The sequence below is a fragment of the Hypanus sabinus genome, chromosome 11 (assembly GCF_030144855.1).
Source record: "Hypanus sabinus isolate sHypSab1 chromosome 11, sHypSab1.hap1, whole genome shotgun sequence".
Classification (NCBI taxonomy): Eukaryota; Metazoa; Chordata; class Chondrichthyes; order Myliobatiformes; family Dasyatidae; genus Hypanus; species Hypanus sabinus.
The window spans coordinates 52,757,178-52,782,796 of record NC_082716.1 but is presented as its reverse complement, the minus strand read 5'-3'; the positions used below and the strand labels follow the sequence as shown (position 1 = coordinate 52,782,796).

The 25,619-nt window shown below is 41.4% G+C and overlaps 1 protein-coding gene across 1 annotated transcript in view; it reads left to right on the top strand.

The window, feature by feature from the left end:
• Nucleotides 1-409: 409 nt before the first annotated feature.
• The window catches only part of LOC132401959 (cytochrome P450 4B1-like), a 77,946-nt gene continuing 52,736 nt past the window's right edge, over nt 410-25,619 (top strand). Inside the window, exons 1-4 of the mRNA XM_059984339.1 lie at nt 410-822; nt 8,850-8,994; nt 22,527-22,571; nt 23,655-23,782. Of these exons, the coding sequence (XP_059840322.1) occupies nt 625-822; nt 8,850-8,994; nt 22,527-22,571; nt 23,655-23,782 (516 nt within the window). The 5' untranslated portion in view covers nt 410-624. The remainder of the gene's footprint in view (nt 823-8,849; nt 8,995-22,526; nt 22,572-23,654; nt 23,783-25,619) is intronic.

Below are 25,619 nucleotides of genomic sequence, written 5' to 3'. Positions count from 1 at the left end.
AAGGGTCTGTTTTCTTGCTACTTGTAATGATGTTAGTCATGACCTGCCCGCCACAAATAATGACAATACATCAATGCCGCACGTGGGTTTCCTCCGGGTGCTCCGGTTTCTTCCCACAGTCCAAAGACGTACTGGTTGATAGGTTAAGTTGGTCATTGTAAATTTGCCCGTGATTAGGCTAGGGTTAAATCGGTGGGGGGGGGAAGGGGTGCTGGGCGGCGTAGCTGGAAGGGCAGTAAGAACCTATTCCGCGCAGTTAACTCAGTCAATCAACGTTACCAAAGAGCCTTAATTTTAACTACTATAAAATGAACATAAATTAATTTAAATTGAAGGTGGCCTACTCCAAAATCCTATTCATTAACCCCGCTTCACAGGCAATTTCACTTGATTTTGTTTCAGGATGTCTGCAAAACTCAATCAGAGAACAGGTATTAGACGAGCTTTCCTGATGGTAGGAGGATTTCCAGCTTTAAGGGTGAGAGCACGTACGGTGTGCTGTCATCGAGTTACGTCGGGTGCGGCTGCAAAGTCAACTGTAATACCACCAGTGATAGTTGGGAGATTAGATCCGGTCCGTGAATCACGTTTATCGAGTGCCCGATCCCATCGTTGTTTGTACAAATGACATTAACAGAAGCGTTAAGGGCGCTGTATTTTCCCGTCGAACTCTGCAGGCTGGTGCATTTGATCGCGGTGTTTTGTTCAGTTTACCTTCTGTTCATGAGTGTGAAGCTCTGTCGCCGTAGATGGAAGCTGAAAGAAATTATGCAACTCTTCCCGGGACCGCCAGAGCACTGGTTATTTGGACATGTACTGGAGGTTGGTACCTTTATCTGCGGCACTTAAAGGTCTGTCTGGTAAAAAAAAATGACGGGGAAAATAATGGCAGTTCTGAGATCTGTTCGAAAAATATGAAGTCATATTGAGCAGGTTCGTGTTTGTGACACCTGACTGTAATAAAACAAAATCAAATGGAAAAATGACTGTGTATAAAATAAGATGGAAGTAAGAATAAGATAATAGTCTCGAAGTGTATAAACATAAACCAATGCCGCGTGTTCACTCCATGATTAGTTGTGGCTTTCTTTAATACTAAATACACACAACATGAATGGCATCAAATGCTTTGCGAAATGCGTCTTGGATGACTTTGCAAGAAGTAACTTTTTCTGGTAAATTGGTTCATTATTGTAACATTCACTGAGGTACAGTGAAAAACATCGTTTTGCTTGCCATCCATACAGATAATTTCATTACAATAGTGCACTGAGGCAGTTCAAAGTAAAGCAAAAACAGAGTGCAGAATATCATTTACAGGGCAACGGTAAGGTGCACGGTCGCCGAGATAGATTCCCAAGGCCACGTGTCAACTTAACATCCACTAGTGCAGTGGTTCCCAACCTTTTTTTGGCCATGCCCCACCTAATCACCTCTAAAATCCTGATGCCCCCTGTGGTGATATATAATTCTTATTATTCAAAAAGTGAACTCCTATTCACCTGGAGGAAGCCTAAAAGACCATTAACTTGGTTTAAACAAGCTTCTAAAGAACATAGCATTCATGAAAGAGAAAAATAAAAGAACCAAAGGACTATTAAAGTTCTGAGGAAGAAATTACTAAGAAATTGTAAAAATTGTAAAAAAAGAACATGAAGTGATATTAAAATAATAATAATTATAATAAATAAATAAAACAATGCCGATTCGTTTCTACAGCATACGAAGACAGATTTAAAGGAGATGACGCAATGTACACACCTTCACACCACCAAGAACCGAAAGCTACTGCAAAAAGCAGCTTTGGCGCGACCTCGTGCGAGTTTCTCACGTGTTTGGACTTGTTCATTCGTTCCTTCCTACATCAGTCAATTCATTAATTTAATGCTGAAAGCCATTTGACGGTTGTAATGATGGTGATACACTATATATACAGTACATACACAATTACACATGTACATACACACAAGTATTTTTATGTATGCATACTGTATATGCACATGTATTAACACACACATACTCACACAGACTTACTAGAAAAAATTCACTGTTAATAACTCATTCTCGAATTGCCCCCCTTAAAAATCAAATTACCCCCCTGTGGGGCATACACCCCACGTTGGGAACCACTGTAGTAGTGGACAATTTAATTGTCTTTTAACAGGGGACTGAAGGCTTGAGCCTGTTGCTACAGATGTGCTTTCAGGTTTCTGTATCTTCTGCTCTATGGGAGGTGAGAGTCTTTTCAGGGCAAGGATTCTTGGATTACCTTGTCTGCTGACCACGCAGTGAGAAGGACAGGGAGGGAGGCTGATTTCCATGAGCTGTGTCCACAACTCTCTGCAGTTTCTTGTGGTGATACCAAGCCGTGATCTATCGTGCGTCGATAAAAATTGGTGAGGGGTAACAGGAGCATGCCTCCTGAGGAAGGGGATGTGCTAGAGAACTTCCTTGACCATAGAATCAGTGTGGTTGGACCAGGACAGACTATTGGTGATGTTCCTTCCTAGGAGCTTGAAGCTTTCGACTTGTTTGACCTCAGCACCATTGATGTAAACAGCAGTATGTGCAGCTCCCACCGCCCCCCCCCCCCCCCACCACCACCTTCCTGAAGCCCTTTTTGTTTTGCTGACATTGAGGGGAAGTTTGTTTTGATGTCACTAGGCTCTCTATCCCCTTCCTGTATTGATTGGTCATTATATGAGAATCTGCTGGCTTTGGTGGTATCATCTACAAATATGTAGATGGAGTTAGATCAGCATCTGACCACACAATCGTGAGTGTGTAAGAAGTAAAGTGGGGGGGGGGGTGGTTGAGGACACAATGTAAGGCACTCGAGCTGGGGATAATGGTGGCAGAGGTATTGCTGCCTATTCTTACAGGTTGTGGTCCTCTGGACAGGAAGCTTGGGATCTAGTAGAGGTCCAGGAGTTAGATGAGTTTGCTTGTTATTATAGTATTAAAGGTGAAGCTGCAGTCAATAAACAATAGCCTAATATAGGTGTCTTTACTCTCCAGATGCACAAGAGATGAGTGTCCTGGCAGGGAGATGCTGTCTGCTATGCATGTGTTTTAGTGCTAGGGGAATTGCAATAGATAGTTGTCTGGAGCTGATGGAGCCACTGGGTTGTAGCTATTGAGGAATATTACCATGCGTTTCTTAGGTATAGAGACAATAGTGGCCCTAAACCAGATGGGAATCTTAAACTGAAACACGGAGAGGTTAAAAAATGTCTGCAAAAAGCCCTGTTAGCTGAAGATTGCAACTGGGCCCTATGCCTTTTGCAGGTTCACTCTCTGGAAGACTGATCTGACATCTGCAATAGTGACTGGGTTCAGGTGCATTGGAGATTGATGACATTCCAATGCTCTCCTGTTCAAAGCATGCATAGAATGTGTTAAGATCATCAGGAACGGATGCACTGTTTTCGGCGACACTGCCCGACTTTGTTTTGTAGTCCTGCTGGCAACTGGTCTGAGGCTCGATCTTGCACTGGCATTATCTCTCGGTATCCCTTAATGAAGGTCGTTCCTCGATTTCCTGTGTCAGTCGGGATTACCCAATTTGAACTCTGCAGTTCTAGACTTCGGTAGGAAGTGGATCTCCTGGTCCAAATTCTGGTTTGGGACACTACATCTAAATTGTCATATAACTATACTTGTTTTACACAGTTTGAAGATCAAAGCCCACCTTTTGTCCCAATCACAAATTTTATTCCTTGGTCATTAACTCCATGCTTCTGTCTGGCATCTGCCTGAAACCCAGCTAGAAAGCTTTCTTCGCCTTGATAATTCTCAATCATGAGATGAACCTGGGTTCATAATCTCAACCATCTGCCTTTGTAACATAACCTTACTCCGCTACTATTTCAGTTCAGCTGTAGCTGAAACCTTTGCCCTCAGCTTGTTATTTTGAAATTTGACTCTGTTCCAATGCACTTCCAGCAAGCATTGCTTATTTCACCATTGGAGATACCTTACCAGTATCCCATTCACCGAACACATACAGTATGTACAAAAGAATCATATTGTTTCCCCGTTAAGCAATATCTATGTTTACTAATCTGTTTCAAGATTCCCTTCCTGGCTTTGACCTCCTAATCAATAAGCTTCAAGAACTTGGTCTCACTATCACCTTGTGTAATTGGATCCTTGATTTTCTCACTTACAGACCCCAGTCAGTTTGCAACGTCTCCTCCACAATCTTCATCAGCACAGATGGACCACAAGGCTGTGAGCTTAGCCCGCTGCTTCATGTGCATTATACTTATGACTGTGAGACTAAGCACAGTCCAATGCCATGTTTAAGTTTGCTGACGACACCACTGTTGTTTGCCAAATCAATGGTGGCAGCACATATAGGAGGGAGGTTAGAAATCTAATTGAATGGAGCCACAACGACAGCCACTCACTCAATGTCAGCAAGACCAAGGAGATGGTTATTGACTTCAGGAGGAGGAACCCATTCTCATTGGAGGATCAGAGGTGGTGAGGGTCAGAAACTCTAAATTCCTCACTGTTATCATTTCAGAGGATCTGCCCTGGGCCCAGCACGCAAGTACACATATGAAGAAAACACAGCATTGCCTCTATTTCCTTAGAAATTTGTGAAAGTTTGGCATAACATCTAAAACTTTGACAAATCGCATAGATATGTGTCGGAGAGTATATTGACTGGTTGCATCACTGCCTGGTCTGGAAACCCCAATGTCCTTGAATAGAAAATCCACAAAGTGAAATGGATATGGCCCAGTCCATCATGGGCAAATCCCTCCCCATCATTGAGCACATCTACACGAAATAGTGTTGTAGGAAAGCAGCGTCCATAATCAAGGACTCCCGCTACGCAGGTCATGCTCTCTTCTCACTGCTGCCATCAGGAAGATGCCCACACTACCAGGTTCAGGAACAGTTATTACCCCTCAGCCATCAGGCTCTTGAACCAGTGGGGATAATTCAACATTACTTGTCCCATCACTGAACTGTTCCCACAACATATAAACACATTTTCAAGGACTCTTCATTGATGTTCTGGATATTAATTGTTTATTTATTTATTTATTGTTCACTTTTGTATTTGCACAGTTTGTTGTCTTTTACACACTGATTGTCCTGCTGGGTGTGGTCTTTCATTGATTCTATTGTCTTTCTTGGATTTGCTATGTATGCCTGCAAGAAAACAAATTTAGGGTTGTATGTGGTGACATATACAATATGTACTTGAGTAATAAATTTACTTTGTACTCTGAACTTTATCGCTTGCACCTTCTTCAGCACTTTAAGATATCTGTATTATTACAATTCTGATTATTTCTGAATTTAATTGTACCATCATTGATTGGTGTGCCTTCAGCTCTAAAGGCCCTATATTCTGGAATTGCTCTCTAAAGTCCTCTTTACTACTCGATTTTCCCTTTTTTAAAGTTCCTTAAATCTATCCCCTTAACTAATCTTTTGTTCATCTCCCCAAATATCTTCACTAGACTTGCACCAAATTTTGCTTCATACTGCTTCTATCAATTTGCTCATTTCTCTCTCAGGTAATTGATTCTGGAGTTAATTGCCTTCAGTACTATCGACTCCAAAGTATAATCCAGATGTTTTATTTCCTCAGCGTGGAGCCTGAGCTATAGTATCGACAGGCTATTTAAGCAATCCAAGGTATTACACGGAAGTACCTTTTGACTTGTAGTGGTAGCAATGCTTTCTTGCAGTGGTTGACAGAATAAATTGTGTTTTTAATAATAATTCCAGTTATTTGTTGAACAACGTATATATTTACACTGGTATTCTAACCAACAAAATTAACCTTGGCAACACACACAAAACTCGCCAGGTCAGGAAAAGAGTAAACTGTTGATGTTTCGGGCTGGTTCCCTGTAATGGAAACCAAACTTCAAAACACAATTATCAGATTCTTAAACTTATTACTGATTTCTAAAGAATTACAGAACTATTACAACATAATTCTATGATGAAATGTGGATTTCAGCTTCAGTTCAATATCATGGGATTCTGTTTCTGAAACATCCTCTTGGATTTGTTGTTATTTAGTCATTAACTGTTTTAACTGAACAGTATTCACTTAATAGGAAATAATTCAGACTTTTACCTACAGTTTTGAATCATAAACAGATTTTCTTTATGTATCAATTGCAATTGAGACGACAGTTATTACTCACCTATTTGCCTATTTGAGTGGGCTTAACCAATCCTAGCAGTTTTATTTGTGCATTTGAAATTTACATTACTCACAGTTAGTAAAAAAATCTGTGAAATAATTTCTTCATCTTCTTGCATCTTCATATTTGAACCAGGATTATAGGGTCATAGAGCATTACAACACAGAAACAGGCCCTTCTGCCCATCTAATCTGCACCAAAGGACTCTTCTGCCTAGTCCCATTGACCTACACCTGGACGATAGACCTCCATACTCAGTGTATCTATCCAACGTTCGCTTAAACGTTGAAATTAAACTCGCATCCATCACTTCCCTTGGCAGCTCTCTCACCACCTCTTGAGTGAAGAGCTTGCCCCTTAATGTTCCCTTCAAAACATTTCACCTTCCACACATAACCAAGGACCTCTAGTTCTCGTCTCACCCAGCCTCAGTGGAAAAAGCCTGCTTGCATTTCCCCTCTATACCCCTCAATTCTGCATGCCTCTATCAAATTTGCCTACACTCCAGGGGCTAAAGTACTAACCTATTCAACTTTTCTCTATAATTCAGGTCCTCAAGACCTTGTAAATTTTCCCTGTGCTCTTCCAAGCATCCTAATATTTTCCGTGTAGGTGGAAGTCCAGAGCTGCACACAATACTCCAAATTAGTCCTCACCAATGTCTCATACAATTTCAACCCAAAATTCTGACTCCTGTATTCTGCATTTTGACTTAAGAAGGCCAGTGTGCCAGAAGCATTTTTATGACCCTTTCTACCTGAGATGCTACTTCCAAGGAATTATAGATCTGTAGACTCAGATCCCTCTGTTCAATTGCACTCCTCAATGCCCTACTGTTCAGTGTGTAAGCGATCAGAGGTTTCTGAGATACTCAAACCACCCTGTCTGGCACCAACAATCATTCTACGGTCAAAGTCACTTAGATTACATTTCTTTCCAATTCTGATGTTCGGTCTGAACAGCAGTGCAACCTCTTAATGATGTCAGTGTGCTTTTATGCATTGAGTTTCTCCTACATGATTGGCTGATTAGATATTTACATTAGTGAGCAGATGTACCAAGTAAAGTGGCCACTGAGTGTAGATCTACAAGGGGACTATTTTGTCCCTTGCTGTCCTTTTATGCTCAATATATTTGCATAAGCCCTTGGGATTCATTTTCACTTTGTCTGCTAGAGCAACATCATGACTTCTTTTAACACTCCTGATTTCTCTTTTAAGTGTTTTCTTGCATTTCTTATACTCCTCAAGTACCTCATTATTCCTTGCTGCCCATTCCTGCTATGTATCTCCTTAACAAGGTCTCAATAGCTCTTGATAACTAAAGTTCTCTAAACCTGTTGACTTGCCTTCTATTCTGCCAGGAGCATACAAACTCTGTACTCTGAAATTTCACCTTTGAATGTCTCCCATTTACCAAGCACATCTTTGCCAGAAATCAACCTCTGCTAATCGACACATGCATATCCTTTCTGATACTTTCTCCAACATAGCATATCACCCTGAGGACCATTCCTATCCTATTTCCAGGAGCAGAACCAGCAAACCTTCCTACAAGAATATTAGCACCCACCCCCCTTCCAGTTCAAGAGAAACAAGTCCTGGCTGTATAGGTCCCACCTACTCCGGAAGATTGCCCAATGATCAAAAAATCTAATGCCCTACTTGCTGCAGCATCTCCTTAGCCTAGTATTGAAATGTATTACCTGGCCTCTAGCATGTAAAATGTGTTGTAATCTGGAGATCACAACCTTGGAAGTCCTGTCCTTTAACATAGCACCTAACTCCCTGAACTCACTTCGCAGGACCTCATCACCCTTCCTATCTATATCACTGGACCACGACCTCTGGCTGCTCACCCTCCCACTTAAGAATGCTATGGAATTGATCCGAGATATCCCCAACCCTGGCACCTGGAGGTAAAATAACATCCAGGAATTCTGGGAATCTTGTTCATGTCCACAGAACCTCCTTTCTGTTCCCCTAACCAATGAATTTCCTATCATGAGTGTTCACTCTTCTCCCCTCCTCTTCCCTCCTGAGCCACAGAGCCAGACACAGTGCCAGAGACCTGACCCCGTGGCCTGTCTCTGGTAGGTCATTACCCCCTACTCCACAGCAACAGTTTCCAAACTTTTTATTGAGGGGAACGGAATATGCTCTATCTGTAAATAAATTGCAGAGTCCAAAAAGCAAATTAGAAATGCTATTAAAAATACGCAGTTCTTTTTACAGCTCTAACTGATCTTTGATTAATAGTTGACAAGTATGCACCCCTGAATCCCATCTTTATTTATTTGAATCTCCAGTGAAATTCTGACTAAATTTTGAGAACTTTTCTGTAATTTTATATTTACTTTCCTTAAAGTAATGATCACCAAATCTGGTCTTTTATAAAAATGCTTACTGCAGACTTTCTGTAATAAAAGTTTAACTAAGAGGCACAGTACAAAATTCACATGCCACTGTGATTTAAGGCTACTAATCATAGTAGCTTCAAATCATAGTAACTTGATTTAAGGCTGCTGTGATTAGGCTTAACATATTAAATGTGTTTAAGACTTTTATTAACATTTTGGAAAAAGGCAAATATCTTTTAACTTATGGGCTCCAGCTGGAAACTCTTGCCAGTTAGTCACTCTTTTGTTTCATTAAAATCTCTTTGCAGTTTCCACAGGATGGGACAGATTTGGACAAGACTGTGGCATGGACAAAGCAGTATCCATATGCCTACCCAATCTGGTTTGGTCCATTCACAGTATTTTTAAATATCAACCACCCTGATTATGTTAAAACTATACTCTTAAGTACAGGTAAGATTATGTTTCTTTGGAATGTAACTGATAATCGTTCATTAAGTTGTGTGGACATTTTCCCAATATTATCTGTTGCCAGGATCACTACAGCAAAGTATTTGTACACAAGATTGTAAGAACTAAATTTAATTTTGGAACTAGCATGAAAGGGACAATATCATTTCACCTGATCATTATCAACCTCTTAAAGGAATAAAAACAGGTAGATAAAATATCCTTGGAAGTTTTTTATTTATTCATTCACAAGATGTGGATATCGGTGGTAAGGCCAGCATACATCCCTAGTTAACCTTGACCTGAGTACCTGGGCTATTTCAGGATGTTTTTCAGAGTCACTAATACTAGAGGCCAAACCAGTTAAAGATGCCAGATTTTAATCCCTGAAGTAGACATGCATGAACCAGGTGGATTTTGGCACTGGTTTAATGACCATCATTACTGATAATAGTTTTTTGTTCCAATTGTATTGAAGTTCTTCAATGCAAAATTACCATCTGCTGTTGTAAAATTCAAACATCAATTATTATTAAATGTTTGCCCATGTATTTAACCATTATGCTTCAATGTGTGAGATTCTTTGTGTATAATGGTGAAGTAGATTTACCAGGCAATTTATCATGCTCACAGTATCTCAGTGAAATATTAGTTGTTTTGTTTCCTTTTGTTTCACGGCTGCTTTTCAATGGAGAACAGGCTATTAATTGCTTTGTTCTTCAGTGCAGTTCAGAAGCTGATGTTATTAATGGATGACAGCACACAAATTCAAATTGGAACCTCATGGCATTTATTAAGAATTACTCAAATTTTACTGTCGTATGGTTTTTGATTCTTCTTTAAAGAAAACTGAAAATTACCCGCAGCGCTAGGTTTCTGCATAAAATCATAGGAATATTAGGAACAATAAAAGACCTTTAAAAATCCTCAAGGAAAGCATTGAAGATTTCAGATTAGTAAAAGCAAGTACTGCAATAAATGCATCTCCATGTCACCTATATACGGTAATGCAATAGAACATCGGAAGTGTTCCTCATGGATCAGGGTGCAGAAACTGATGTAGAGTTTTTGAATAATGCCACAGGGCAGCAAATAGTTGAGAGACCAGAGGAGATCAGAAACAATTTTGTAGGATTTTCTACACTGTAGGTGGAGTTTATACTACATCCTCAGAATTAAACTCTTTGAATCAATCATCTTTCTGAAATTATAGCTACTGACCACAGTTTGTATGGGACTTCTCTTCAATGGGAATTTTATGGATGTATTGTTTCAGTCACTGTTCTACTTAAATTCTTAACTTCCAATTAGGTATTATTACAAAAAAATTATATTTTAATACAGAATTTATAACTTCTTTAATGTGGTAAACATTTCCAAGGGTCTTCAAGGGAAATTGTTGAACAAAAACTTCCACTAAACCACAATTGATATGCATACAAGTTTTTTTTTTGCTGATGATCGCAGCCTCCGCTGTATCTTTTGACAAATAAATTTGCTACGGTACATCAGCTCTATGACATTTTGCTAAGGGAAGGTTTGTACAAGTCATTGACAGTCAGAGTGCGTTTCTGTCTTGGAGTGAGCATAATCTATTCAGTATGTATCTGGTAAGGCCAAAAGCCTCGTTCCCTTTAAAAGTAAATATGTTTGTGCATTTCAGGGATAGTGCTACAGTCCAAAGTATCCAAAGTGTAAGGAAAAACAATCCTTTCTGGTGCTGTACCAAGTTAAATGGTTTTCAATCAATTGTAGAGTTGGGTCAATGGAGTTGTCCTCTCCAAGACTATTTATTTCTAATAATATTCAGACATATGGTAATTCTTTGAATGCATTCACCCCTTTGTTTAACATCCTTCTCTTCTTCCTTTCATTTTTCCAAGCATAATCGGATTCCCCATATCATGTTATGACCAAATATCATCTCAAATACAACATTTTCTGGTTGAGCATAATGGAATCAAGATAGCTTTATTCTGCTAATAGCTGAATGTTTCATTCTCCCTAATATCTCAGGGGCATTAAGCTACCTTCTCCAACACCACCCTTTTACATAGGCTAATCCTCTTGTCTATACTCTTTCAAAGAAGTATGGTTTTCACAGCCATACAATGAAAAACTAATTCCATTCCATACTACACTTAAATTTGTTGTCTTTCAAACTTCTTCATTTTGTTGTTGTTCCTTATTTACAGATTGTCAAATCTTAATGGATGAAATACAGTAAGTTTAACTGTTGTGGTTTCTCTGAAGGAATGAGGATGTAGATAATGTCACTCTGAGAAAATACAAAGTTGCAAGCATGTTTTATGTTGTCTCAGATCAGAATCAGAATCCGGTTTAATTTTGCTGGCATGTGTGTGAAAACTGTTAACTTGCCAGCAGCAGTACAATGCATGTGTATTAAGTAGATCAAAAATAGTGCAAAAAACAGAAATTTTAGAAAAGTGAGGTAGTGTTCATGAGTTCAATGCCCATTTAGGAATCAGATGGCAGAGGGGAACAAGCTGTTCTTAAATTGCTGAGTGTGTGCCTTCAGGCTTCTGTACCTCCTTCCTAATGGTAACAGTGAGAAGAGGGCATGCCCTGGATGATGGGGGTCCTTAATAATGGATGTTGCTTTTCTGAGTCACTGCTCCTTGAAGATGTCTTGGATACCACAGAGGCTAGTACTGTAGATGGGGCTTGTGGGAGATCTTGTGAGAGGCAAGTGAAGAAATTGCATGGACCTTGGCAGAGATATTTAAAATGCCCTTGGGGTGAGGCGCCAGAGAACTGAATGTGATGAAAGACCTCAGCGAGGATGGTTGGTGATGGAGTATACTAGATTTGAGACAGACAAAAAAATATTGGTCCAAACTAGACAAGAATCAAGGTAGAGCTGAGTTCAGATGCTCGTTAAATATAAAAATCCTACCACGAAAACATGGCCGCCACTTAGTGGAATGAGACTGATTCTTTAAAGGGGCTGTGCTAGCGATTCCTATTCCGGAGAGTCAGAGTGTCTAAACCCAGGAAGCTGGCATGGTTGGGTGTGTATTATAACAGGAACTCCTCCACTACGGCTGACTCCTGAAGGCTTCTTGGAGAGATGATGATGATAGTCATGGATGGGAGCCAAATCCAAGATGTCCCTTTCAGGAACCCAGCACCATTCCTCAGGTCAAAATCCTTCCCAGTCAATGAGAAACTGCTGAACATCCCAAACAGCTCGTGAATCCAGAGTTTTTTTTAATGGTGAAGACTTATTCTCTATCAACAAACCTGGATTGACAAATCGTGGGGAAGTTTTACTTTCTTGAGAACCTTGAAGGGTCCAATAAGCTTGGGCGCCAATTTCCTACGCTCCACCTGGAGAGACAAATCCTGAGTAGACAGCCAGACCTGTTGCCCAGGATGCAAAGCCTTCTCTTGTGGTTATCCTTCATTTCAGCCTTCTGGGTAAAGGCCAACAAAATATCCCTTGCCCTAGCCCATTTTACCTCAAGCCAGTGATGCCATTCCTCAAATGTCAACTTGACTGTGAGCAGCACACTATTTCTGACGTCACAGTTCACCTCTTCTGGGGATAGCCATCTGGAGAAGAATACACGTGGGTGCAAGACCATGAGACCTAGGAGCAGAATTAGGCCATTTGGCACATTGACTCTGCTCCCCCATTCAATCATGGCTGATACTCAATTTTCCCTCCTCAGCCCCACTCCCTGGCCTTCTCCGTGTAACTTTTGATGCTGTGGCCAATCAAGAAACTTATCAATCCCCACCTTAAATATACACAATGCCCTGGCCTCCACAGCTGCCTGTGGTAACAAATTCCACAAATTCACCACAGCTGGTATGTTGCAACTACCCCCAAACATCCCTTTGCGGATGACTCCTGAGGCTCGTTAAGTATTGGGGGTAATTCAGCAGACCCCAGAGACCCTTCCATAGGTTCACTAGGGTCTTTGTTGAAATAGAAACCAAATCAGAGTTCAGCTCCTCATCTTTATAATCAGAGGAGTGCAGTGAGGTGCTACAATTGGTCTTTGTGCTCCTGGGACGAGGCTACAAGGGTCTGCATTTAGGAGCCTTTCCATTAGATGAAACCTGGTGACTGGTTCCCTTAGGCTTGGCTTCTAGGGCTCCAGACTGCTTGGGCAATTCCTAGTTGGGCCCCTTGGCTTGTTCCTAAACTGGAGACACTCTCTCTCCAGTTCCAGTGTACCCCCGACTGGACAGCGTTGGAACTTAGGAGGACAAGGGGTGGAGCTTAGGAGGACAATAGTGCTTAATGGTGACTCCTTTGCTTGCATCTTCAGAAACTGCTCTATCTCTATCTTTAATACCTCTATGTTTCCTTTTCTCAGGGTTCTTTTAAAGACCCTGACCTGAAGTTATACACTGACTTCGGTTCTTTGCGAGAATAGTCTCACGGAGTCTCACGACTGGCCACTATTCGATATGCCAAGGACACGGCCTAGAAGTCTAGTGTGCCTTCAGGGTTCCGGGATTTCGTGGCTCCGCAGGAAACTGGTGCATCATGGGAGATGGAAGATTGAAAGCAGCGAGCTGGCTGTGTGCCCAGAGACCTGAGTTCTTTGGGCACAGAGCTCGGAGAAAGCGATGCAACACACTTTTAACCTTGTAAATCGGCGAGTTGTTTTGTTATGTCTCCCATCATGCTGTGAAATGGGAACACCTCTTTTTCCCTTGTTAAAGAGAGAGAGAGAGAGAGAGAAAGAGAGAGAGAGCCTGTGGTATGTCAAATTTCCGGGTGAACGAGTAGTCTTTGGCGTACTGCAAGTCTGTGTCTTTATTGATGCTTTGCTGCACGCTTGAGTACCTGGTGGGGGGGGGGGGGGGGGAGCACCGATGTTTTTTTTGCTGGTGGGTGTGATCGTTGCTTTGCTGCGCCTTGTGCATGGGTGGGGAGAGCTGGGGGGGCTTTAGGGTTCTAACATTTAACTGTCATTCATTCTTTCAGGCACTCCTCTGTTTTCGTGGATGGTTGTAAAGGAAAAGAATTTCAGGATGTATATTGTATACATTTTTCTGACATTAAATGTACCTTTTGAAATCTTTGAACTCACATGGTCCTGTTGGCTGGAGCCAGCTTGTCTGCCGGTGGATGCGTGACCGGGTCTCAGAAAGGCTGCAGGTAACCCTGAGCAAAAATCTGCCTCCTTGTTGGCTGCTGGCCTCGAGCGTTTGGGGGTCGGAGCACCAAACTGAAAACATTCCCTCTTGCATTGACTTGATGATGCAATGATTCTCTCTTCCTTCCAGTTCATGGAAGGCTTCTGTTTGGACAGCTAAGGGTGCCCAAGGATCAGGGGTATGTGAGGAGAATCTACCATATGCAAAGATATGTCCTCCGCCTCATTTTCAAAACTGATGTCTGCTGCAGGATCTCCCCAGACCCAGGAGAACGACCGTCTAGGAGGTTGCAGGCATAGGCTGGCTCAGCTCCTGCAGAGGTATGTTGAGTCGACAGGCAGTCCCCAAGTCCAGGAAATTACTAGCTGCCTGCCCAGGGTCCACAAAGGCATTCACCTCTTCTGGTTCTTTCTCCAGGAGACCTCACCATTCAGTGTGACACCAGAATCTGTGGGTTTGTTAACAGTGGCTGATACTGTCACAGTCCTGCCGATACTGGATGGTCTTAGCAGAGGTGGCTGCAGTTTTAGACGTTCAACCCACAGGTGGCCTGCTTCCCCGCAATAATAACAGCAACCTCGACTCCGGTGCGGGGATCTCTCATAGGTGGAGAGTTTTGTGCAGCCAGCCTGCATTGGCTTGACAGAATCTTGTGCAGGAGACGGGCTGGTCATCGTCTGAGGTCGGGAAGTGGAACTGTGATACATACAGGCCAGGCTTGGGCCGGGCCAGTCCTCTTTGACCTCCGGGGTAGTCCAACTTTTGCTCTGCCAGGAGATAATTGAGGTGGATGGACTAATCATTCAGAGCCTTTAAGTTCTCTACTGGCTCTCCCAAGGCAAGGATGTTCTTTAATTTGCCTCTGAATCTATGGTGGTACAGTGACCAAAGCCTCCTCATTCTAGCCACACTCTGGCCAAAGTCGAAAACTCAATAGCGTAGGCAACTGCTGAATGACTACCCTGATACATCTTCATCAGACAATCTGAAGCTCTGTTAGCTCCAGTGGGATGATGGAACACACTCTTCATGGGCTCATGAGTTCATGAATTCTTCCGAATCAGAGCAGATCTTTGGCCTCTGAATATAGTATTAATGGTAAGAGTCTTCGCAGTGTGGAGGATCAGAGGGATCTTGGGGTCTGAGTCCACAGGACACTCAAAGCTGCTGCACAGGTTGACTCTGGTTAAGAGTCAATGCATATGGTGCATTGGTCTTCATCAATCATGGGATTGAGGTTAGGAGCTGAGAGGTAATGTTGCAGCTGTATAAGACCCTGGTCAGACCCCACTTGGAGTACTGTGCTCAGTTCTGGTCGCCATAGTTCTGGATGTGGAAGCCATAGAAAGGGTACAGAGGAGATTTACAAGGATGCTGCCTGGATTGGGGAACATGCCTTATGAGAATAGGTTGAGTGAACTCGGCCTTTTTTCCCTTGGAGCGATGGAGGATGAGGGGTGACCTGATAGAGTTATATAAAATGATGAGAGGCATTGCTCGTGTGGATAGTCAGAGGTTTTTTTCCTAGGGCTGAAATGGCTAGCACAAGAGGGCACAGTTTTAAGGTGCTTGGGAGTAGGTACAGAGGAGATGATAGGGGTAAGTTTTTTTTTTATGCCGAGAGTGGTGTGTGCATGGAATGGGCTGCTGGCGACAGTGGTGGAGGCGGATACGGTAGGGTCTTTTAAGAGACTCCTGGACAGGTACGTGGAGCTTAGAAAAATAGAGGGCTATGGGTAACCCTAGGTTACCTAATTTCTAAGGTAAGTACATGTTTGGCACAGCTTTGTGGGCCAAAGGGCCTGCATTGTACTGTAGGTTTTCTATGTTTCTGTGTTTCCTTGCTCTGTAGGGAATTGGGATGAAGAGAGTTTGAACACCAATGAACCCCGAATGAAGAAGCCCCGGCAAGAACCTGGGTCACCACTGAATCTCTCTAGGGTCCGAGGATGGACTGGCTCCAAAGAGCGACCGATAGCCTCACCTGAGCGATTCTGGCTTCCTCCTAGTGATAGCTGGTGCACAGTGACCTGGAGGTCATATATCTCTGGGCTCTGTCTTGAAATTTTCTTTCTGTGTCTGACCACAGCTGATGAGAGGCTCCCATACCCTGCTGGGTCCACGTTAGGCTCAATTGTACTGTAACGAGGATGTGACTAGAATCAAGACACGATACAAAACTGAAACAAAAACAGAGTTCCAAGCTGCATACTAGATGAGAATCATAGTAGAGCTGACGACTGAGCACAAAATCTCAGTTCAAGTGATCTTTAAATATTAAAATCATGGTGCCAAAACATGGCTGCCAATTAGCAGGGCAGGCATGTATCTTTAAAGGAGCCATGCCAGCTTTGCATATTCCAGAGAGACAGAGTGTCTAAACTCTAGAAGCTGGCATGCTCGAGTGCGTATCATAACACCTGAAGGTAGCCGCTATTGTTATCTTGCTCAAGAAAGGCTCTAGGAATAAGTTGGGAGGATGTAGGTTTGTGAGCTTGACATCAGTCATGATTAAGCTATTGGAAGGTGTTTTAAGAGACAGGATAGGCAAGAACTGATTGGGGATAGTGAAAAGGCTTTGAGCATGATAGGAAGTAATCAGAGCGGGAGAAATCAGAGAGTGGTGGTAGTGGGTTGTCACTAGTGGTGTGCCACAGGGAGATCAGTACTGGGTCTGTTCTTGTCATCTGTATTAACGATTTGGACGATAATGTGGTAAACTGGATCTGCAAGTTTGTGGGTGACACCAAGGTTGAGGGAGAAGTCCCGACAGTGGGGAAGGCTGTCAATGTTTGTGGTGTGCTCTCCACCAGCTGAAAAATGGCAGATGGAATTTAATGTTGACAAGTGTGTGGTGTTGAGATTTGGGAGGGCAAACCACGGTAAGACCTACACAGTGCATGGTAGGGCACTGAGATATGAGGTTGGACAAGGGGACCTGGGAACGTAGATCCACAATTCCTTGAAAGTGACATCTGAGAGATGTTTCTGGTTCATTATAAATCAGGACACTGAGCATAGGAGTTGGGATGCTACTTTGAAGTTGTATAAGACTTTAGTGAGCGCAAGTTTGGAGTATTGTGTGTAGTGCTGGTCGCATTCCTACAGGAAAGATACCAGCAAGCTTGGAAGAATGCAGCGGAAACAGCACAACGTTCAGGAACAGTTTAAAACACCATGTCAGCATGCTGAGGTTTTATTTGAATGCTTCAGGGCTGATAGCATGACAGCTTCCAGTTTGTTATTGGCTGATGTCTCTGTGTTCTCCCCACATTAGCAAATGGTGCACGGGACACTTTTAATTTAGCTGTCCTGGCATTATTTTATTATTAATGTGGATGGCGCATGACAGTGTACTTATTGTATTCACTGGCCTAGGTGGTTTGGATATTTGCTGTAGTGATGCAGTCTCTATTAGACTTGCCTCATACATCACACATTTCTATTTGAATTCATTGGTGACTCAGAGCACACAATGCTATCCGTAACTCGTGTGATCACGCCACTGCTGAAATTTTTCAAAACTTTCTTCAGATAGCATAATTTAGCCAAGATCTACCAAAGTGATAAAAATCAAATACTTTTTGTCAGGTTAATGAAAGTTGTTGGGATTTTTTAAAATCCCATTTCTCCTCTAATTGAGTTGCAAACATCATCTCTGGGATTTGTTTTCTGAAGCCACATGCACTCTAGGATAGTTCAAAAGAATTTGGCTCATAATAGCCAGGAAACATCAATTTGCGTGGATTTTTTGTACAGGGTAGTTCACTTTGTACAGGAGAGTGATGACTATATATTTGTACTTCTAGGATTCTGTTCCTTGGGCTCTTTTTGATTCAATTCATCCATTTTCAGAACCATGCTCAATTGATAGTAATTCCATGTTAAAGAATTATTTTACAATTAGGCTATATGGTGGAAGTAATTAGTAATATTACTGATCTCTCAAAGACACAGAAAACATTATTCTGATAGCTTGTTAGATCAGGGTAATATGTAAAAATATAATGATTAGGAAGATTTAAAGATCAAATAAATGTAAGAGTACATCAAGTCAAGTCACTTTTATTGTCATTTCGATCATACCTGCTGTTACAGTACATGGTAAAAATGAGACAATGTTTCTTCAGGACCATGGTGTTACATGACAGTACAAAAACTAGACTGAACTATGTAAAAAATAACACAGAAAAAAGCTACACGAGACTACAGACCTACCCAGGGCTGCATAAAATGCACAAAACAGTGCAAGCATTACAATAAATAATAAACAAGACAATAGGGCAGTAAGGTGTCAGTCCAGGCTTCGGTTATTGAGGAGTCTGATAGCTTGGGGGAAGAAACTGTTACGTAGTCTGGTCTTGAGAGCCCAGATGCTTCAGTGCCTTTTCCCAGACGGCAGGAGGGAGGAGGAAATTACTTTCCATCACAACCCGCTGATAGATGTTGTTCTTCTAGTTCTCCAATAATCTTAGACTGTATATCGATGATGAAAATCCTTTGAGAGACTATCATATTGGAGTCTTAATGTTGGGAGAGAAATGGTCACAATGCTGTATATTCCTTTGCCTTGATACTTGGATTTTTGCAATGCCAAATCAGAGAATCTCCTGCTTCCTTTCGTGAAGTATTGATAGACCTTGTGATCAGTTCAGATGTTCCATAGTTGCTTTTGTCTGTTGAGCTTTCTGACGCCATTTTTATACTGCTAGAAGAAAGCAAAGGTCTGAATATGTATGAGTCTTTCTAAGCATCCCTTTCAAGTCAAGTCAAGTCACTTTTTATTGTCATTTTGACCATAACTTCTGGTACAGTAAAAATGAGACAACGTTTTTCAGGACCATGGTGCTACATGAAACAATATGAAAACTACACTGAACTACGTAAAACAACACAAAAAATGACACTGGACTACAGACCTACCCAGGACTGCATAAAGTGCACAAAACAGTGCAGGCAATACAATAAATAATAAACAAGACAATAGGGCAGTAAGTTCGTGTCAGACCAGACTCTGGGTATTGAGGAGTTTGATAGCTTGGGGGAAGAAACTGTTACATAGTCTGGCTGTGAGAGCCTGAATGCTTTGGAGCCTTTTCCCAGATGGCAGGAGGGAGAAGAGTTTGTGTGAGGGGTGCATGGGGTCCTTCATAATGCTGTTTCCTTTGCGGATACAGGGTGTAGTGTAAAAGTCCGTGATGGCAGGAAGAGAGACCCCGATGATCTTCTCAGCTGACCTCACTATCTGCTGCAGGGTCTTGCGATCTGAGATGGTGCAATTTCTGAACCAGGCAGGATGCTGTCAATACAACCCCTGTGGAATGTGATGAGGATGGGGTTGGGGGGGAATGGGAGATGAACTTTCTGTAGCCTTCTCAACTTTGCTGGGATAGCCAATCTACGAAGAGTTCCGTATTAACATCTTTTGCCTAATATTAAAAAAACTGCTAAATTCGGTATCTGAAACCATCCTGGCATTGTTGCAAAAGTGGTATTATGTTAAGTTCCCACAAGATCATATAATTAAAAATCTGAAACAGGTTAGATCCGCCCAACCTCTACAATGAAGGCTTCTCTTGGAAATATAAGTCTCCTTTGTTCTTGTAGAGCCAATCAACAAACAGCTGGTTTGTTACTATTTCAAATAATTGAATAGTTCATGACGTAGACATCAAAACTTTCCAATTAATATTGATGGGAGTTATGTCAGAATGTTTAAAATCAGGGAAGATGTAATTGTTTAATATTTAGTTTCTCCTTTCATCGAAGCAGCTGGCCTATTTCCTTAAAGTGGACATTTGCATTTATGTTTGGAGTTTGCTTCAGTGCATCTCAACTAGCACAACGGAACCAAAATGTTAACACATTTGTAAAATTCTTTTGTTAAAACACATTTGTTTATAATATTTATTTTGCAGAAAGGACTATTCAATTTGAAATTTGTGGTAATATTATAAATATATTCTTTATTGAACTAGGCTAAGTAACTTAACCCAGTGGTCTCCAACCACTGGGCTGCAGACCATGAGGAAACGATATGATTTGACGATATGAAACGATATGAGTCAGCTGCACCTTTCCTAATTCCATCACGCCAACTGTTGAACTTGAATGCACACGACGAGTTCATCATTACCCATGTGAGGTTATCAGTCGCCTAAACACAGTGATACCCTCATGCCAGGGATCACTGGTTGGCCTCGGGTAACTAGCCGCCTTGCGCGGCCGGCGAGAAGTGCCGTTGATACTGGCCTGGAGCGCGGACAGATGGGCGTCACCTGTAAACCTGCTTAGCACACCGAATGTTCGTGGGGAACCCTGTGCTAAAATATTCACAGACAACCTAATTGGGGCTCAGGGTTTTGTAAGTAGCAGAGCAGCTACCTTGCTGCAATCTACTGAAAGTCATCCCTCGAGCCAAACTTTTGTCGGCCGCCCTCTCTAGACTGCGACTGCCGTGGCCCCGGTACGGGGACCTCCGTCTCTTACCTTGTCCTCTCACTGGTGCAATGATTTTATATGTTCATATGAGGAAATTATGCACTGTGTGTTTATTATCCAAATGTTATTTAAAATGATATGATGCTATTGACATCATTATATTCATGTGAGGAAAATATGCGCTGTGTGTTTAATATTAAATTCATTAGATAAACCCTTTTAGAAACGAAATTGAGTGTATTAGCTACTTATAAGTGACTCATAGTTGACTTATCACCTATATTCCGGTTGTGATTAACACCCTACCACACCCACCCGGTCGGCCGGTCTGCAAGAATATTGTCAATATTAAACCGGTCCGTGGTGCAAAAAAGGTTGGTGACCCCTGACTTAACCCATAACAATATAACAGCCTTGTATCTAAGAAATATGAAGCAAAGCTGGAATGTACATATTCATAGTTAATAGAAAATAATTTTGATAGTTATCAAATATTTCAGTAAATAACACATTTTCCACCATCTGATAAACTCTTCCCCGAAACAGATTCAAACAGAGCAGTTTTAATTTACAGGTTTATGTTTTTATGTTTTTTACTTAATTTATTATTTTCTGTAAGGCAACTTTGTGCATTAGTGTTCAGGATTTAGTAGGAATAGCAGTGGACTTGCTGGCTGGTGGGATGCTGTCATCTGCACTGGACTTTGAGGTGTGAGGTCCCGGATTTGAATCCGGCACCTCCTTGCACGCTTTCCATCCGTGCTGTGTTGAGCATTGAGCTAGCAACTCAGCCTCATTAAAAAACAGACCGAAATGCTGACAAAATGACTAAGTTCCTGCCCGATGCCCCACAAGGTGTGGAAAGGAACAACAGTCGACTTGCATGTAAATTTATTTGAGTAGAGGAAGTGCTGAACATTTATTGATATTGTTAGATAGTGCTGGACACTCCTAATGAAAGTTAATCTCATTGTAATATCTCCTCAAACATTTAAAAAGCATTCAAAACACTACCAAAAATGAATCATAATTTTAACTAATTAAAATATACTTTATTATTGTATTCTAAAAGTACAAAAATAAATACATTATGTCTTTATTAAAAAGATATATTAAATTGCCTGAAATGTCTCCCTCATTTGCATCATTCTGCTCAATTGAAATGACCGAAGTTGCAAAAACTGTACGTTTCATGATGTAACTGCTGGCAAATTGCAGGAGATGGCAGTCCATCACTGGACTGCATGAAATATCCAGCGCTGCCAATTCAGTCAGGGTAGAGATGGCAATCAGTTCGGAGAGAGTTCAGAAGCCCTGTGTTCTGACACTCTTGTGTAAGGGTCTGAACTCCGTGTCAGTTATGGTGATATGACAGTATTTCCACACTATACTGCTACATGTCTTAGAAAAATCCAAGGCAAAAACTGGTTCTTGTCTGGTTATGATGGAAGGCGTTTCTACCCCATGTGAAAAGTTTATTAATAAGTTTTGATTTCAGCTCTCCATTAAAAGTTTTGAAGATACATTGGTTCTAAGACCACTATTACACAGCAACAGAAGCTCTTCCAGTGCGGATTTAATCAGTTCAATCCAAATATGCTGGCAGTCAGAAAACAAATGAATCAGTATACGTGTAGCAAGAATTCTCTTGAAATTGGTTTCAAGCATGGTTTCTCCATTTAATTGACTCTATTTAAAATAACTTCCTTATATGCAATAATGTTTGCAAAAGTTGTTTTTTAAAGATTCTGTCTGTTTGCATTTTTGGTACTGCTGTCATCCAAATTTAATTTTACAGTTTTTAACTGTAAAAGCTAAATGTGATATAAATGGATTCTATTTGAGTCTCCCACATGTGAAAGCATTTCTATTTGTACATTGTGTCTTATGTTTCAATAGTAGTTTATTGTTTGCCACCCTTAAGTAATATAGTCTTGTGTTTAAATATATTACAGCACCGAAAGATGACTTTGTGTACCAGTTTATAACTCCCTGGATTGGTAAGTAATGTCATTCCTATTTTGCAGTATTACAACATTTTATCCCATTGAGCAAGACGAAGAATACCTACAGTGAGAATTTTGACTTCTCTAAGTATCCTGACTGAGCAATTTGTCACACTTTAAATGCATGCTCATCCAACTACTATTAATGATATTAACTCTTATTTGGTGGCTGTAAGTCCCTTCTCCCTCAATCAGCAGGGCCCTCAATTGTCCCTCACAGAGCACCCTTAGCCCACATCACTTTTCTGTAATTATCAAAAGTAACTATGGCCTACTCCAACCTAGTAACATGATTACTTATATAACAAACAGTATTATTCCCAGGCAGAGGTTTCAATGAGGGTCTCTTTCTTACCAGCAATCTTCTGGTATCTCTCCCAAAAGGTAGTTCCTAGTTCAGTCAATGACAGTGAACATCAGCAAGTTTTCAATATGGAGGATATCGCAGCTGAACCAATATTTATTCCTGCGCAATATTTATGAATCTGCTTACTTAAAGCATAGTACATCAGAAGGAACTATATTCTTACAGAGGTGTTGGGAACAGTTCTTGTGAACAACAATTACTCACTTGCTGTCAACTTCATTAGACCTATTTCTTACCCAATTGATTTTGGGGGTGGTGGAGGGATGATTTTTGAGCACATTTTGTATCAGAGTGTATAGTTCTTAATGACAAGATGTTCTAGATATTTTAAATTGTTCTACAGATATTTGTTTTGTAATATCCCTTGTGTGGCTTGCCTATCTTGAACTGCCTTAGCAAAGTTCGTGATTGTTTAGAATCACAATGTGCATCTATTCTAATCTAAATCCTGTCTTGATAACATTGGAGTTGGGAGCAGTCAATTTTCTTGTTTAGTTGAAAACGATTGAAGCAAATTATAATGTCCTGAACATCAGTCTGACTGATGCCAGTAATTTCAGCAGAATCAGTGAATTGAATGTGATCTATGTGGTTCAAGGTAATTTGGCTCACAGAGTCTTTGAAAAGCTTTAAGTGATTACACTGGAGAATTGGGAAATCTACAACTCAGATGCTGATGGTGTTCAGGAGTGAAAATGTTTGACTCCTAGGTGATGGCTTACTGGTGACTTCTGGCCAGAAATGGTTCCGCCATCGAAGACTCTTAACACCCGGATTTCACTATGATGTTCTGAAACCGTATGTAAAGCTGGTTGCTGACTCTGCCAAATCCATGCTGGTATGTTCTTTTGTGATTTACTTTATTCCTTCCTAGTTTAATATCATTTTGTCTTCAGTAAGCTCTTAGTACTTTCCAGTGGAAGAGGGATCATTTTAAGTATGTATTTTGTGCAGAGTATGCATTCTTTACATTTTTCCCTTGTACTAAATAGTGATCAGACTTGAAAAAGTTATTGTTCTGCTTATAAAGGAACAGGGACATTCAGTCACTAAACTCCAAACATCATCCCACTACTGCTCTCCCACCAGCTGGTATAGAAGTTTTTTTTTAATGCCCTGTCCTGCAGAAAATATAACTGACCCTACTTCAGTTTCTCTAGAAATACATGTAAAGTTAACACCATTCTTTCCTGAAACCTGTCAAGTGTTATCTGACCAAATGCTACCACCTGCTCTAGTTACCTTTCTCTTCCTTAATCACTGCCCATCACAGTGCAAAGAGTAAGCACCACCACAAAAATCACCAAATTTAATAATAAAATGACATGGCACCTCATGCAAAAAGAAGTATTACTCATGCTTATCTTCTCTGCCTTTACCGGTTTTATTTCTTTAATGTTGTCACCTCAGTGGAAACAGGGCAGTTCAAAGCCTGCTGACCTTCAATGCAGGGGTGTGCTTATGGCCTAGCAGGCTTGACAACGCTGCTACAGAAACAGCGGCCGTCGCAGCTGGTTGATTGTTGGGCAACATACACAAAATGCTGGACGTTTTCGGGCCGAGAGCCTTCAGCAGGAACGAAACATCGACTCTATTCTTTTCCGTGGATGCTGCCTGGCCTGCTGAGTTCCTCCAGCATTTTGTATGTGTTGCTTGGATTTCCAGCATCTGCAGATTTCCTCTTGTTTGTGGTTACCGGGCAATCCACTCTTAGCAAATTCACACATCGGTACAGAATAAAAAATTGCTCTTGCATATTTGGTGTGTGAAAAACGTAAATGAACATACATATTTTAAAAATTAAATTTGCAGTTCTTCATACATGTGAAGATGATACAGCTTCATGGTACAGAAAAATGTGATTCAGATTGTCCTGACGAAGGGTCTCAGCCCGAAACGTCGACAGCGCTTCTCCCTATAGATGCTGCCTGGCCTGCTTTGTTCCACCAGCATTTTGTGTGTGTTGTTATTCAGATTGTTTTCTAGGATTGTAACCCACCCTCCTGGCTGGCATCTGTAACACAGGGGTCTCCAGTACTCCTACTTCTCAACAGTCCTGGTGACTTGTGGAAGGACAGGTTACTGAGCTACTTTGAGAACATAATGGTAATTGTCATCAATGAGATACAGATCTGAGCATTTCTGTCTCCAGGCTGGTAGTCTGACGTTCTGCTGCAGTGCACAGACACGAGCTGGCTGCTACAACACAGGCTTTCAGATACCACATCACAGATAAATCCACAATTGTGTGCTTGGATTTAGCCACCTGTTCAAAACACAGTAAAATGTCCTGTGTCATATTGGTGCTTGGTTCCATAACTCCTTAACAGTGCTCAGAGGGTTTTGGCAGCTCTCCCCAAGGATTTTATTGTCCACAGCTACCAGAATTCCGATATGCAGTCCCTATTAAAGACCCCATCTGATACCTCTGCAACAGAAAATTTCCCTCCAGTGAGCTGAGTGTAAGGTCCCTATGCACTGTTTCTGGCTGCTGGTTACTCAGTGGCTTATCATGCACAAAGCCCACCTCGGCAGCTTTAAATGAAATCATACGGTATCATGTCTTTATTGTTGACTTCTTGCTGTTTACTGGCTGGCAGGTTACAGTACTTGGTTATACCTGATCAGGAAGGGAAGTGATACTGGGATCAGCCAGTACCGCACACACTCGCTGT